The sequence below is a fragment of the Crocuta crocuta genome, unplaced genomic scaffold, assembly GCF_008692635.1.
Source record: "Crocuta crocuta isolate KB4526 unplaced genomic scaffold, BGI_CrCroc_1.0 scaffold20, whole genome shotgun sequence".
In the NCBI taxonomy this organism is placed as follows: Eukaryota; Metazoa; Chordata; class Mammalia; order Carnivora; family Hyaenidae; genus Crocuta; species Crocuta crocuta.
In genome coordinates this window covers 2,037,504-2,052,415 of record NW_027527932.1, presented here as the reverse complement: position 1 = coordinate 2,052,415, position 14,912 = coordinate 2,037,504, and the positions used below count along the sequence as shown (strand labels likewise).

Sequence of the window (14,912 nt, the reverse complement as noted above, 5' to 3'; positions counted from 1 at the left end):
GGGGCTCGAACCCACGAACCGCGAGATCATGACCTGAGCCAAAGTCGGATGTTTAACCGACTGAGCCACCCAGGCGCCCCTACATGAATTTTTAAAAAACAGATTTCTGGGGCACATGGGTGGCTCACACAGTTGAGCGTCCGACTTTGGCTCAGGTCATGATCTCGCGGTTCGTGGGTTCGAGCCCCGCGTTGGGCTCTGTGCTGACAGCTCAGAGCCTGGAGCTGCTTCAGATCCTGTATCCCTCTCTCTCTCTCACCCTCCCCTGCTCACGCTGTCTGTCTCTCTCTCTCTCAAAAATAAATAAATAAATAAAACATTAAAAAAAAGATTTCTGTTGCTTGGAGGAACGTGAGAAATTAAAAAAAATAGAATCAAAACTAAAAGCGTGCCTATGTAAAGATATTGTTTTACAAACTTATGTTTTTACATACAAATTTTTCTTAAAATACTATGCATTTCCTCTGACATTCTGCACTGAGAGGTAATTATTCCTTTTTCCCTTGAAGTTTCTCTCTTAAAACTGAGCCCTGACTTCTGGCTCAACACTTTCACAGGCTGCCTTCGGGTTTTCATCTACATTTGCTTTAGCCCTATTTATTTTATCCATTGGAAAGGTCGGTATGGCTGATTTTTCATGTATTTCCTCCCTTCTTCCATCTCCGTTCATTTCCTAGTACCATTTTTGACTCATTCGATGGTACTTTCTTACCTATCAGTCTTCTAATTCACTTAAGCCAAAATTCCTTTTTTCTACCAACTGCGAAATCACTTCTTCCTCTGAAAGTATATTTTTTTTGCCCAATTTTTGCTTCTACTGGATAACTCAAAATATTTGTTTGCACAAACTACACTGTGCAGTACTGTGGGAAATACTGTTGCAATGTGTGAACTGCAAATATTTTCATTAAGGAAATGGACAAATCTCTTTACTATGTTAAAGGACTTTTATAAATCAGGTAAAAAAACAACAACACTCAAATCTCCTCTCTCCTCTGCCGAAATATGAAAAAAGGGCAGTTCGAGGAAAAAATACTCAAATAGCTCTTACATATATAAAAAAGCTCTTATTCAGAAGCTACCCCTTTTTTTTAGACCACAAAGGGCTAACTATAGCATAATACAGCTGGAGAGGCTAAAGGGAAACAGGTACTCTTATCATTCTGGTGAGAGAAGAAACTAGAATAATCTCTAAGGAGGCAGGAGCTATAAAAATTAAAGGCACTCTACAGGCTGTAATGCAGCAATTCTACATCTAGAAATCCACTCTACAGATATACTAAATACAGCACTGTCAGTAACAGCAAAGGATTACAATCAAAACAATGGTTAAGTAAATGATGGAACATTAATATGAAGCTGTGAAAAAAGAAAGCTGCTTTATATGAGGATAGAGAAAAATTTCTAAGACACACTTCAAAAGAAAAATCTAAGGTGCATGGCATTTTATTACAGGTATGGGGAAGAAATTGAAGAAGTCGGTAAACGTACAGAATACGCTTGGAGGGCACAGAGATTAAGTAACAATGGCTATCCCTGGTGGGACCCAGAAGACGGTGGTTCAAAGCAAGAGAGTCACTTTTCACTTAGATACCTATTTTGAACACTTTAAAAATCTACAGTGTTGGAGCACCTGGCTTGTTCAGTAGGCTGAGTGTCCAACTTCGGCTCAGGCCATAATCTCACAGTCTGTGAGTTCAAGCCCCACCTTGGGCTCTGTGCTCACAGCTCAGAGCCCAGAGCCTTCCAGTTCTGTCTCCCTCTCTCTTTGCCCCTCCCTGGCTCATGCTCTGTCTCTCAAAATTAAATGAACATTAAAAAGAAAAATTTAAAGTGTTGGGGCGCCTGGGTGGCTCAGCAGGTTGAGCATACAACTTCAGCTCAGGTCATGGTCTCACGGTTCGTAACCTCGAGCTCTGCATCAGGCTCGCCACGGTCTGCCTGGAGCCTGCTTGGGACCCTCGGTCTCCCTCTCTCTCTGCCGCCCACCCCACCCAAAATAAATTAACTAACAGAAAACATTTTTTAAAGTAAAAAGCAAAATTTCAAAAGGTAGCAGTCCCTGGCTGGCTCAGTTGGTAGAACATATGACTCTTCATCTCAGGGTCATGAAGCTTACTTAAAAAAAAAAAAAAAAAAAAAAAAAGATAAAAATTAAAGTGTATACTAGTTACCAACTGAAACAGATTAAAAACAAGAATAAATCGAAATGTTTAGTTATTGGTACTACTTATGTTGCAAGATGACAGTGGACTTGTTTTATGTATTTCTTTATGCATATTGAGCTTTTTTGTAATACATATTTTAAAGGAGATGGTAGTATAAAGGGGAAAATTCCATGGGGCGCCTGGGTGGATGAGTTGGTTAAGCCTCCAACTCCTGGTTTTGGCTTAGGTCATGATCTCATGGTTCATGAGTTTGAGCCCCACAACAGGCTCTATGCTGACAAAGCCTGCTTGGGATTCTCTCTCTCCCCAGCTCATGCTGTCTCTGTCTCTCTCAAAATAAATAAAAACTTAATAAAAAAAAAGAAAAAGAAAAAGAGGGGCGCCTGGGTGGCTTAGTCGGTTGAGTGTCCGACTTTCGCTCAGGTCATGATCTCGCGGTTCGTGGGTTCGGGCCCCGCGTCGGGCTCTGTGCTGACAGCTCAGAGCCTGGAGCCCGTTTCAGAGTCTGTGACTCCCTCTCTCTCTGACCCTCCCCTGCTCACGCGGTCTCTCTCTCCCCTAGAAATAAAAACATTAAAAAAAATTTTTTTTAATAAAAGAAAAAGAAAAAGAAAAAAAAAAAGAAAAAGGAGGAAATTCCAAATAAGAAAGAGTCTAAGCAAAGATCTAGGGGGTAGGATGAATACAAAATACTTAGATTTTAATAAAGAAGCAAGACTAACAAAAGCAGACGTTTTCTAACAGTGAGATAAACAACTATGCCTCACATACAGAAAATCTGTAATAACGCTATAGAACGTATGAAAGACTAGGTTGGTAGCTCGACTGCCATGGCATTTTTGGTGCTAGGCCAAACAGTCTAAACCAAGCCAGGGGCCTCTGTTGACATTACAGCAGAAACTGACAAAAATACTGTTAAGATTAATCTGATAGATTAGAAGATGGCTACTCTAGAAGTAAAAGTAGCCAATTTCTGGCCCAAACGTGTTTTCTGTGGCGCAAGTAGTATTTTAAGGTCTGGAACAGCCACTACACAAAGTCCAGAAGTTGGGCATTCACTGTGAAAGGCCCACAATCCACATGACAAACAGAGATTCCCTCTGTAGACACCAGCTGCTCTGCATGTTCCCTTTGTTGCGGCCTCTCTCATGGCTGTCATGCACCTCACTTTTCTGGCGTCCAGCGTTTCCGACTGCTAACAGGCGTCCGAGTTAAGTCCCCTGACGCGACTCAGGCACGAGAGTATGGAAGCGAATGATGGCGGGAGAGCAGGACCCAAGAGGCAGGCTGCCCGGTGGGGGTGTAGCCTCGGGAGCTACACCCCCACCGGGTGTAGTTGGAGTCCTGGCCTCACCACTGACCAGCGCTGTCACCTGGGACGAGTGAGCTACTCTCTCTCTGCTTCACTTTCCCCATCTGTAACAGGAAGACACCCAAGCACCTCCCTCCTAACGGTTAAGGGTTAAAGGACTAAATATTTGTTATAAAGCGCTTAGCACAGTGGCGGACACAGAATTAGGTTTCAAATCTACTGCATGGCTACCATGAGCCTGGTTCTAAGAGAAATAAAAATTCACAGACTTTACATCTGATAGGGATAGTAGAGGGAAGGGGAGTTCTCAAAGATGACGGTACAATGGAGATTTAGAAGTTATCGACACAAAGGTAACGGAAATCCTGGCAACAGATGAATTCTTCCAAGGGACATTTAGATAAAAATCACAGAGCTGTGAACTAACCCTCAAAAGTTACCCTCTGATTACATGAAGATGAGGAGCCAGAGTGTGTCTGGAAAGGTACAGTGTCTCACCTGGGGTTCAGGACAAGAAGAGAACCGTGTCAAACGTCCAGAATCAATAACTCCATCTCACAATTTTAAGATTTTAGTTTCAATTACTCCTGATGATCTCACTGCATTCAAATAATGACTCTATAAATAGTAGAGTTATCTCCATTCCACCAATGAAGAAAAAACTCAAATTATTACATAAACTACAGTAAGTTATAAAACAGGAAATCAAAACAATAAATGAATAAATAACTTTCTCCTATGACAATTCTATAAGAATCAGGATAAGTTGACCTTAACTTCACTGAACAGAGTAAATATTATGCTTCTCTCCCACTTTTGTGAAAAATAAAAACCAAATGAAGAAACTTGCTAATCGTAACCAAAAAATCAGAAACATGCCAGAAAAGGAAAAATAAACAACCTGACATTTTTCCTATTTGCCCAACAGGTTAATCAGTATCTTTCATTAATTTTTACGATTCAAAAAACTGTCTTATTCATCCTCCTAATAATATACTTGAGCACTTACTACTAGCCAGGTACAGCTATGGACTTTCTCAGTTCTCAGAGCTAAGCTGGGCAGAAACACTGGTAAATATAATTTTGACCTAATGTGATAAACGCTACACTGAGGGCATGTACAGGAGCGGCTGATCCAGACCCAGGAGAGGCAGGTGTGGCCCTGGGAAGGACAGGAACGGAAGATGCGTGGGAATTGGTCGGGCGGTGCCAGGCTCAAGAGTAACCAATAATGCTTCCATCACAAAAATGCAATATCCATTCAATTTTAATTGTGTTACCTTTTATTATTTTACAATGTATTTCAAAAAACAAAAAATGCCATTACAGTTGCCTTAACTGCTCTATAAGACCTGGAATAAAAGAACACTTAGAACACACAGACGTCAAGCTGTTAATACCTACTTGTACTGAACCACTGCTACCAAAGAGATGGAGTTTTTTAAATAGGCAGATGTGTGGCAATGCAAAATAAAATACAAACTTGTTAAAACAGAACAGTAAACTTTGTTTTAATGGCTATAGAAAGGAGGTGGTTTTGTTTTCGTTTTTCAACACATCTGGTTCTGGCAGCAAGTTGTATTATGCACTGAAAGCAATTCATGCCCTGAAAGCTTCTATTTGCAGTTGTGCGCGTCATCTGAATCCGAGCCCAGACACATGAAAAGATCATTCTTAATACCCTCGATACCCCTCTCTCCAGAAGGTCGTGAACTCAAGATTCTTGTTGAAGTATTTTACAATAATTTTTTTTTTCCAGTGAAACTGGATGCTTTTAATTTTCTCTAAAAGAGAAGCAATGAAAATGCAAGGAAACCCTCCAGGGTCCAATCTTCACTTCACATTCTCCCCAAGTAGTAAAATAGCAGCTCTACATGTTGATGAAAATGAATTTCAATTTCTCCACATTAGTTTCTTAATCATATGAGCCCTAAAATTTATCTATATTTCCAAAAAGAAAATTTTAGATGCCAAATATTTCAGGAATTTAATAAAGCATTACGTATGTAATTAGCTCTTATCTACTAAAAAATATATATATGTATAAATATTTATATTTATTTCTCTTACCTTCACTGAAGTTCTTTTTTTCTGGCTGGACATGAGAAACAAGATTAAGTGGACCAATGCTGGCTTTATGTCTTTATAAGCAATAACTTGAGTTTTTCATTCAGTACGACTGCATGTTCATAATAAATTCACAAAAGGCAATACAAGGACACACCTACTGAACAGGCATCTGCCAAGCAAGTCAGGTGTCAAGGTTAGACTCTTATCGACCCAGTGGGACTGCGGCATTATCCGCATCCAACTTTTGTTTTCTTTTTTCAAGTCAGTTCTTTACTTTTTTTTTTTTTTCCACCCTAGCAAAGGACGGTATATGACCACAAAGTCAGGCCGAGAGGCCATTCACAGTTGCTCCCAATAGTATGCCGGACGGAACTCGTAAAGAGCTGATATAAACCAAACTAAACAGTAGTTAACTGGAACCACAGCTGGTCACATTCAGTCTCCAACAGCACTTTGCTAATACACAGGTTTCCTCCTTCTTGACTGATTTTGTGTTAGTCTTATTAAAACTACCACAAATAAGATCGCAAAGCTTTTGTCGACTTGTATTTTTAGAGGACTGCTACTTTCATATGAATATACCTTAATTCACCAAATGTCTTCATAGTAATGTTCTTTCTATAAACATGGTTGGCAAAATAAAAAAGGCACGAGCGGGGGATAACGGGAAGCGTGTTCAACTTTCAGTGGAGAGTACCAAAGCAAGTATGTTTCAGGAGGAAAAGCAGCGAAAAATATTCAGCGATTCATGCACAACTTGAGCTAAACAACAAAAAAAACAAAAAACAAAAACCTTCTCTTCAGATAGGTCCTGAGGCTTGAGGAGAAAACAAGTTTTCCTAATCATGTGCTTCACGTAAAATAAAATGTAAAGCTGCACGTATACATGTTTGGTTTAACAGTGGACCCATGTTTTTTCAAAAAGTGAGGCAACTGAAGGAAAACAAAACCAAAGCACCTTCCTAAACACAGCAACTGCAGCTGTAGCCTCTGTCCTTTTTACCTCCGAGTGGGGCAAAACGCCCAATAAAATGTAAAAGGCAGCAAACGCAATCAGATAATCTAAAAACTTTTCATGATAACTTATTGTAAATTGCACTTGACAGTTCACCACAATGGAAAACTGGCCCCTTGTTGGTGCACACAGTCTTTGAGACGCACACTGAAGTCACCAGTAAAAAGATCTGGACAGGAAGTTTGCGGCTGTGCTCAGCCAGCTGGCCCCACCCTCCGGGTGCGAGCCGACCCGGGACACTGCTTTGTCCTGTTCTTTTGTGGGGCTCTCATCCTCAGGCAGGTAGTCAGGCAGTTCTGTGTTCTGTTCTACTTCCACAGGCGTGTCCTGGAATGGGACCAGCATCTGATAAAGAGAACATGGCAAGAGTTACAAAATCAACCTGACCGACACAGATCCATGTCCTAAGTTAAAGGTCAACTACACTCCTCATTCTAATCGTCGTAACTATTCTCAGTGGCTGTATTCCTTTAAAAATGCCCCTCTTACATGAAGAAAGGCCCCACGGCTGAGCACGGCATTAGGCAGAAATATACTTGAAAATTAAGATGCTCTTCTCCTGAGGCTCTAGGAATAAATGTGCAACCTCTGTGTATTTAAAGAAAACAGGAGCTCTTCACAGTATCTGGCTACCGTGGGCCCCGCAGGGCCACTGAACCTTTCTATAGAAACACAAATAAGCTAAGGGGATACAGATTTGTTCTCCCTATCACAAAGATGGTGGTCAAAGTATCAAGACGCAAAAATTTTCACTGTATTTACCTACCCAATGGTGGAAATAGACATTTATACTTTGGACTGACAAAACTAATTAAGGTTAGAAAGGGGCTCCTGGGTGAGCATCTGACTCTTGATTTTGGCTCAGGTCATGATCCCAGGGTCTTGGGATCATGTGCTGAGTATGCAGCCTGATGAAGATTCTCTCTCTCTCTTTGTCCCTCTCCCCACTCACTCCCTCTAAAATAATATAACATACATAAAATAAAACCAACACGAGGAGCCTCTATATCCCTTATTTCTATATAAAATTAGGAAGACCTATCCACTGAGATAGACTCTGAAATCCATAAAACGTAAGAACAGAGCTTGAAGTCTACAACAGATCTCTATGAAAGAGCTATTAGCCAAGAAACAGTAAAATAATTTGACCCAATCACATTCCTATATATTTGGCAACTAACAGCCTGAAAATACTAGCAATTTGCCAGCCATAAGGAATAATCAAGAATCAGGTATAAAGAAAACTAAATAAAGCATTTACCTCTTCTCCACTTTCACTTTTCACCACTTGCTGAGCCTTCATAACCTTGGTTGATGCTATTGCTGATGCCAAAGCCTAGGCCAGGATGAAAGGGAACAAATTTGAATACGTGATTTGTTCACCTATTAACCTCAAGCACATTCAGCCATTTATTTAAAATACTAACCTCTGCTTTCAAATCTGAACGGATCCGCACCACACATCTCTGAACAGCCATTTGAAAAGTAAAGCTAATAACACCTTTAATTTTTAACAAAGCTTCTTCACAGAGATTTCTCCGAGACTGAAAAGGTAAAAGCAAATTATTATTACAATTGATAGAATGTTAAATAAATCAACTCAAACCACACTGAATTAGTCATTATATGGGGGGAGAAGGGGGAGCAAATGTTCTGATTTCAGTTTTACCATCTCATACATGAGGGCATGCTGGGGGTGCTGTTTAGTCAAGCTTACTAACTTTTATAAGATAAACAGAATAGTAATTTCTGCTGGAATTTTTTAAGCCTCATTACTAATACTTAGTTTTAATCCTTTTTATCAGAAATAAGTTAGCCAGTCTTAATTTCTATCTTAATTCAAATGGAATGGAAGAATAGTACAGAAAAAAAATTGCTAGGGGTGAGGGAGAGGGGAAGGGGGGTGATGGGCATGGAGGAAGGCACTTGTTGGGATGGGCACTAGGTGTTATATGGAAACCAACTTGATAATTAAACTATGAGAGAAAAAAAAGAAAAAGAAAAAAATGCTGAAAAGCAGAGGTTCCTCTAGCTCAAAGGTAAGCAAATTACAGTCAGCCAGCTGTTTTTACAAATAAAGTTTTACTGGGACACAGCCACATACATTTTTTACATAAATGAGGCTAGTTTCATACTATAGCAGAGTCAGTAGTTATAACAGAGACCATATGCGCTACCAAACCTAAAATACTTACTATCTGGCCCTTTAACGAAAAGATTTGCTGACCCCTGCTCTTAAAGGATAAATTNTTTTTTTTTTTTTTTTTTTTAATATTTTTTATTTATTTCTAGGAGAGAGAGAGACAGCGTGAGCAGGGGAGGGTCAGATAGAGAGGGAGATATAGACTCCGAAACTGGCTCCAGGCTCTGAGCTGGCAGTCATCACAGAGCCCGACGTGGGGCTCGAACCCACGAACCGTGAGATCATGACCTAAGCAAAAGTCGGACGCTTAACCGACTAAGCCACCCAGGTGTCCCCTGAGTGACCACTTCTTAAAGCACCCGGTATTTATAAACATCACTGCACCCTTCCCTTACGGCATTGTCAGTGGTCACCACTACGTTCTCAGGGTTGTTAATATACTCTTCTTAGGTCTCATTTTCCTCTGACAACACAACACAACATACCCTTCAATACACTATTAATAATACACTACTTTAATAAACTAGTAATAATACACTATTACACTTTACATTTAATACACTATTAATAATACACTACTTACACCATTGATTATTCCATCTGTCTCATCTTACCTCCTAGGTCCAGTGCCTAAAACTAAGTGATTTTCTTTGTACTTCATCCCTCAGTAGACGATTTTCATCACCTCAGTCATCATTACCATGGATAAAAGGGATGTATATCTCCAATATGACTTTATTTTCATTTGTTATCAGATATATCCACTTGGATATCAAGTGGTCATCTCAAACACAAGACCCAAAGCAAAAGTGGATTAAAAAGTAACTACGGTTTCACTATATCCCTCCCTCCACCTCTGGTTCACATATCATTATCACCATCTCTACATTTTCCTGTGTCTGTACTGAGACCAGGTTCTGATTCAGTACTTCTGAGGGGACAAGAATCTGCAACTGACCCAAAGTCTCTGGCTCACCCTGAGAAACACTGTCTTCAAATTACTTGATTCACTCTTTTCTTCACTGGATATAATCAGTCTTCAACCTTATTCCCACAATCCTTCACGAGAACTCCTACCATTGCTTACCTCTCTCCTAGCAATATAGGAGGGTGCGTAAGCCAACGTGCTACTATTTCATTTTAGATTTTAGCCATCACTTTCATACAATATATTGGCCTATATTTTTGTGTGTGCGGTGTTGAGTTCTATTATTTGGTTTGTGCTAGCTTTCAAAAGCAACTATACTATCCTTAGTCACTAATATTAAACAGATGGTTGGGCGCCTGGATGGCTCAGTCGGTTAAGTGTCTGACTTCAGCTCAGGTCCTGATCTCACAGGTCCTGAGTTCAAGCCCCACGTTGGGCTCTGTGCGGACAGCTTGGAGCCTGCTTCAGATGCTGTGTCTCCCTCTCTCCCCCTCCCCAACTTGTGTTCTCTCTCTCTCAAAAATAAAAAGAAACATTTTTTAAAAAATAACAAAATTAAACAGATTGGAGTGGTAGTATTTTATATATCTTAGTATCTTACATTTAATCAACTTACATTTACTGAGCTTGCTTTCTAGAAACTTTTCAGGATCTTGTGGTCCCAGTTTCAGTAAGATAGTTGTGACCTATCTTATTTGGCAATGCTATGGATAATATGCATATGGAGAACTTCCCTGAGTCTTATTTACTGAATCCTAAATCATGAGGCCTAAATGCCGCAACAGCACAACTAGAAAAAGCTGTGGAATATCTACTGTAACCTACCAGCCATAGCTAGAGAGATAAGTGGTAATCTACCAGTTGCTACCACTAAATATGTCAAGTTATATGACTTATCACTGCTCAAAATAACTTCAGGAAGACTTCTAAATCCAGTCAAGATGGAGAAACAGGGACTGGAATTAGCCTTCAGGGTTAAACAACTACAAAGAGACAAAATAAAATGAATGGAACAATGATTTCCAGACAGTGGAAAACAAACATCCCTGAAAGAAGGAAAATAAATGCAGTGAACTCCACAAGACATCACCTATCGCCTAGAAAGTCTCCGGGCTCTAACGTAGGAAGGACAACTCCGGGAGCACCAGCGGCCCCTTCAGTTAAGGACACAGCTGAAAATTCAGGGAGGTCAAGGCAACAATAATTCACAGGACAAAGCAGAGGAGAGAGTGGAGATGTGCAGAGAGGGTCCACCGAGAGAAGCATGCACTCGACATCTGCAGTGGGCTCCCCTCAGGTTTCTGCTGAATGACGATCTGTACACGCAGATGAACATAAACCTGAGGCTCGATAAAGAACCAGGCTCACACGGAATAGAAGGAACAGTTCTGCAGGCTCAGACCACGCTGGAAACATTTCATGTTCCCATCAGAGAGTACAAAACCTTTCCTATACATGGAGTATGAACAAAGAACCCAGAAGAGTACTGCCTCAGAAGTATAGCAAAATTATCCCTAGGATAAAGGGAGCTACGGTCCTACCTAACAAAGCTTAAAAAGGCAAGCCTCAAAAGATCTGTTTATAAATAACTCTGATCTAGAACAAATCTCAAGAATATTTTTAAAGGATGTGCATACAAATAAATATATGCTGTACCCAACAAAGTAAAATTTGCAATACCTGGCACCCAATCAAAAATGACCAAGAATGCAAAGAAGCAAAAAATTGTAACCTATGTTTAGAAGAGTCAATATATAATTACAAAAATCAATCTATAAAACACAGTCAAAATGCACAGATGATTAAATTAGTACCTAAGGACATAAGGACATTCCACCCCTCTTTTATATTCAAGTAGATAAAGTATAAACATGCTATGGAGATATAAAAAAGACCCAAATCAAATTTCTCGAAATTTGTCTGTTAAAATAAATCTGTAGCAAATACAGCAACAGAAACTATCCAAAATGAAACAGAGGGGGGAAAAAGGAATTAAAAACAAAATGAGCAGAGTATCAGTAACCTACGAGACTTCACATGGTTGAATATGTGTAACAGGAATCCTTGAAAGACCCAGGGGAAAAGGGGATAGAAAAAAATATTTGAAGAAATAATGGAAAAAATTGTCCAAATCTGATGCATACAAAACCCAGACATCCAAGAAGCTAAATAAACATGAAGAAAATTATACCAAGGCACGTTATAAACAAACTGATCAAAAACAGCGATAAAAGAGAAACTCTTAGAAGCAGAAAGAGTGGAAAAAATATCTATGACATACAGGAGAACACAAATAATAGAATCCTAAATAGAAACAATGCAAGGAAGAAGACAGTGGAGCAATGCCTTGAAGTGCAGTTGAAAAAAGAAAAAGAAGAAGAAATCCTGTCACCTAGAATTTCACAACCACTGAAAATATCTTTCAAAAAAATAATAATAAAATAAGGACTCTCACAGACATACACAACTGAAGGAGTAAGGGGCACCTGAATGACTCAGTCGATTGAGCATCTGACTTCGGCTTGGGTCATGATCTCGCAGTTCGTGAGTTCAAGCCCCATGTCAGGCTCTGTGCTGACAGTTCAGAGCCTGGAGCCTGCTTCTGATTCTGTCTGTCTGTCTGTCTCTGTTCCTCTCCCACTCATGCTCTGTCTCTCTCTCTCTCAAAAACAAATAAAAACAAAAAAAACCTGAAGGAGTTGGATTCCCAAGATCTGGCTTTCTTTTTTTTTTCATTTATTTTTTTAAATTTACACCCAAGTTAGTTAGCATATAGTGCAACAGCGATTTCAGGAGCAGATTCCTTACTGCCCCTTGCCCATGTAGCCCATCCCCCCTCCCACAGCCCTCCAGGAAGCCTCCGTTTGTTCTCCATACTTAAGAGTCTCTTGTGTTTTGTCTCCCTCCCTTTTATATTTTTGCTTCCCTTCCCTTGTGTTCATCTGTTTTGTATCTTAAAGTCCTCATATGAGTGAAGTCATGTGATATTTGTCTTTCTCTGACTAATTTCACTTAGCATGACACCCTCCAGTTCCATCCACGTAGTGGCAAATGGCAAGATTTCATTCTTTCTGATTGCCGAGTAATCCTCCATTGTGTATATACCACATCTTCTTATCCATTCATCCGTCGATGGGCATTTGGGCCCTTTCCATACGTGGGTTATTGTTTTTTTTTTTAACTTTTTTTTTTTAATGTTTTATTTATTTCTAGGAGAGACAGAGAGAGACAGCGTGCGCAGGGGAGGGTCAGAGATAGAGGGAGTGACAGACTCTNGGGAGTGACAGACTCTGAAAAAGGCTCCAGGCTCTGAGCTGGCAGTCAGCACAGAGCCCGACGCGGGGCTCGAACTCACAAACCGCGAGATCATGACCTAAGCGAAAGTCGGACGCTTAACCGACTAAGCCACCCAGGCGCCCCCGTGGGCTATTGTTGATAGAGCTGCTGTAAACACTGGGGTGCATGGGCCCCTCTGGCACAGCGCTCCTGTATCCCTTGGATAAATACCTAGTAGTGCCATTGCTGGGTCGTAGGGTAGTTCTATTTTTAATTTTTTAAGGAACCTCCCTACTGTTTCCCAGAGCAGTTGCTCCAGTGTGCATTCCCACCAGCAGTGCAAAGAGAGCCTCTTTCTCTGCATCCTCGCCAACATCTGTCGGTGCCTGAGGTGTTCATGTCAGACATTCTGACAGGTGTGAAGTGGTTTAAGACCTGACTTTCAAAAATGAACAGAATAGCTGGGGCACCTGAGTGGTTCAGTGGGTTAAGCAACCAACTCTTGTCTTGATTTTGGCTCAGGTCATGATCTCACAGTTTGTAGGATCGGGCCCAGCATCAGGTTCTGTGCTGAAAACAGAGCCTGCTTGGGATTCTCTCTCTCCCTCTCTCTGCCACTTCCTCCTCTCTCTCTCTCAAGTAAATAAATAAACAAATCTTAAAAAAACAGCATAGCTGGACAGAAAATGAGCAAGGAAAAGAAGACTTAATCAACAGTATAAACCAATTAAATGTAATAGACACTTAGAATACTCCCAACAACAGTATGTTGGTGCATATGGAACATTCCCCAGGACAGACCATGAAACAAGACTCAGTAGGTCGAAAAAGACTGAAATCATACAATATATCAAATCACATGAAATCAAATTAGAAATCAGTAACTGAAGGAAATTTGGAAAATTCAGAAATATATGGAAATTAAGTAACAAACTCCTAAATTACCAACGTCTCAAAGAAAAAAATCACACAAAAAATACTTTTGACATGAATAAAATAAAACATCACATATAAAATCTTATGGGATAGAGAGAAAACAGTGAATGGACAAAAATTTCTAGCTGTAATAACTACATTAAAATAGAAGAAAGTTTTAAATCAATAACCTAAATTTCCATTCTAAGAAAGCCCAAAGCAAGCAGATGGAAAGAAACAATAAATATTAGAGCAGGGAAAAGAGAAACAGAAACAAGGGGGAGATATAGAAAAAAAAAAAAAAACTGATGAAGCTAAAATTGGTTCTTTGAAAAAAAATCAACAAAACCGATGAACCTTTTAGCTAGACTGACCAAGAAAAAAAGAGAAAGAAAACTCAAATTACAAAAATCAGGAATAAAAGACAGGACATTATGACCAATCTGAAACAAAAGGAGTATAAGCAAATACTATGAACAACTGTATTGTCAACACACTAGATAACCTCAAAGAAATGGGGAAATCCCTAGATAAATAAAATTACCAAAACTGACCCAAGACAATAATGGAAGTTTGAGCAGACCTATAATAAGGGATTAAATTAATCACCAGAAAATAGCCCACAAAAAAAAGCTCTGGACAAATGGCTTCACTGGCTAACTCTACCAACTGTTTAATGAAGAATCAATAGCAATCTTTCAACAAAGTCATCAAAACACTTCCCAATTGGGGCGCCTGGGGGGCTCAGTCAGTTGAGCCTCCCCCTTCGGCTCAGGTCATAATCTCACGGTTTGTGGGTTCAAGCCCCACGTCGGGCTCTGTGCGGACAGCTAGGTCAGAGCCTGGAGCCTGTTTCAGATTCTGTGTCTCCCTCTCTCTCTGACCCTCCCCTGCTCATGCTGTCTCTCTCTCTCTCTCTCAGAAATAAATAAAACATTAAAATAAAAAACCAAACACTTTCCAACTCATTTTATTAAGTATTTTTTTAAAAATATTTTTTATTTATTTCTAGGCGAGAGAGAGAGACAGCGTGAGCAGGGGAGGGGCAGAGAGAGAGGGGGATACAGACTCTGAAACTGGCTCCA

General features: G+C 40.0%; 1 protein-coding gene across 1 annotated transcript in view; it reads right to left on the bottom strand.

The window, feature by feature from the left end:
- Positions 1-4,740: 4,740 nt before the first annotated feature.
- The window catches only part of ARMC1 (armadillo repeat containing 1), a 33,865-nt gene continuing 23,693 nt past the window's right edge, over positions 4,741-14,912 (bottom strand). Inside the window, exons 4-6 of the mRNA XM_077751799.1 lie at positions 7,993-8,109; positions 7,827-7,901; positions 4,741-6,910 (exon numbers count right to left, since the gene is read on the bottom strand). Coding sequence (XP_077607925.1) covers positions 6,719-6,910; positions 7,827-7,901; positions 7,993-8,109 — 384 coding nt within the window. The 3' untranslated portion in view covers positions 4,741-6,718. The remainder of the gene's footprint in view (positions 6,911-7,826; positions 7,902-7,992; positions 8,110-14,912) is intronic.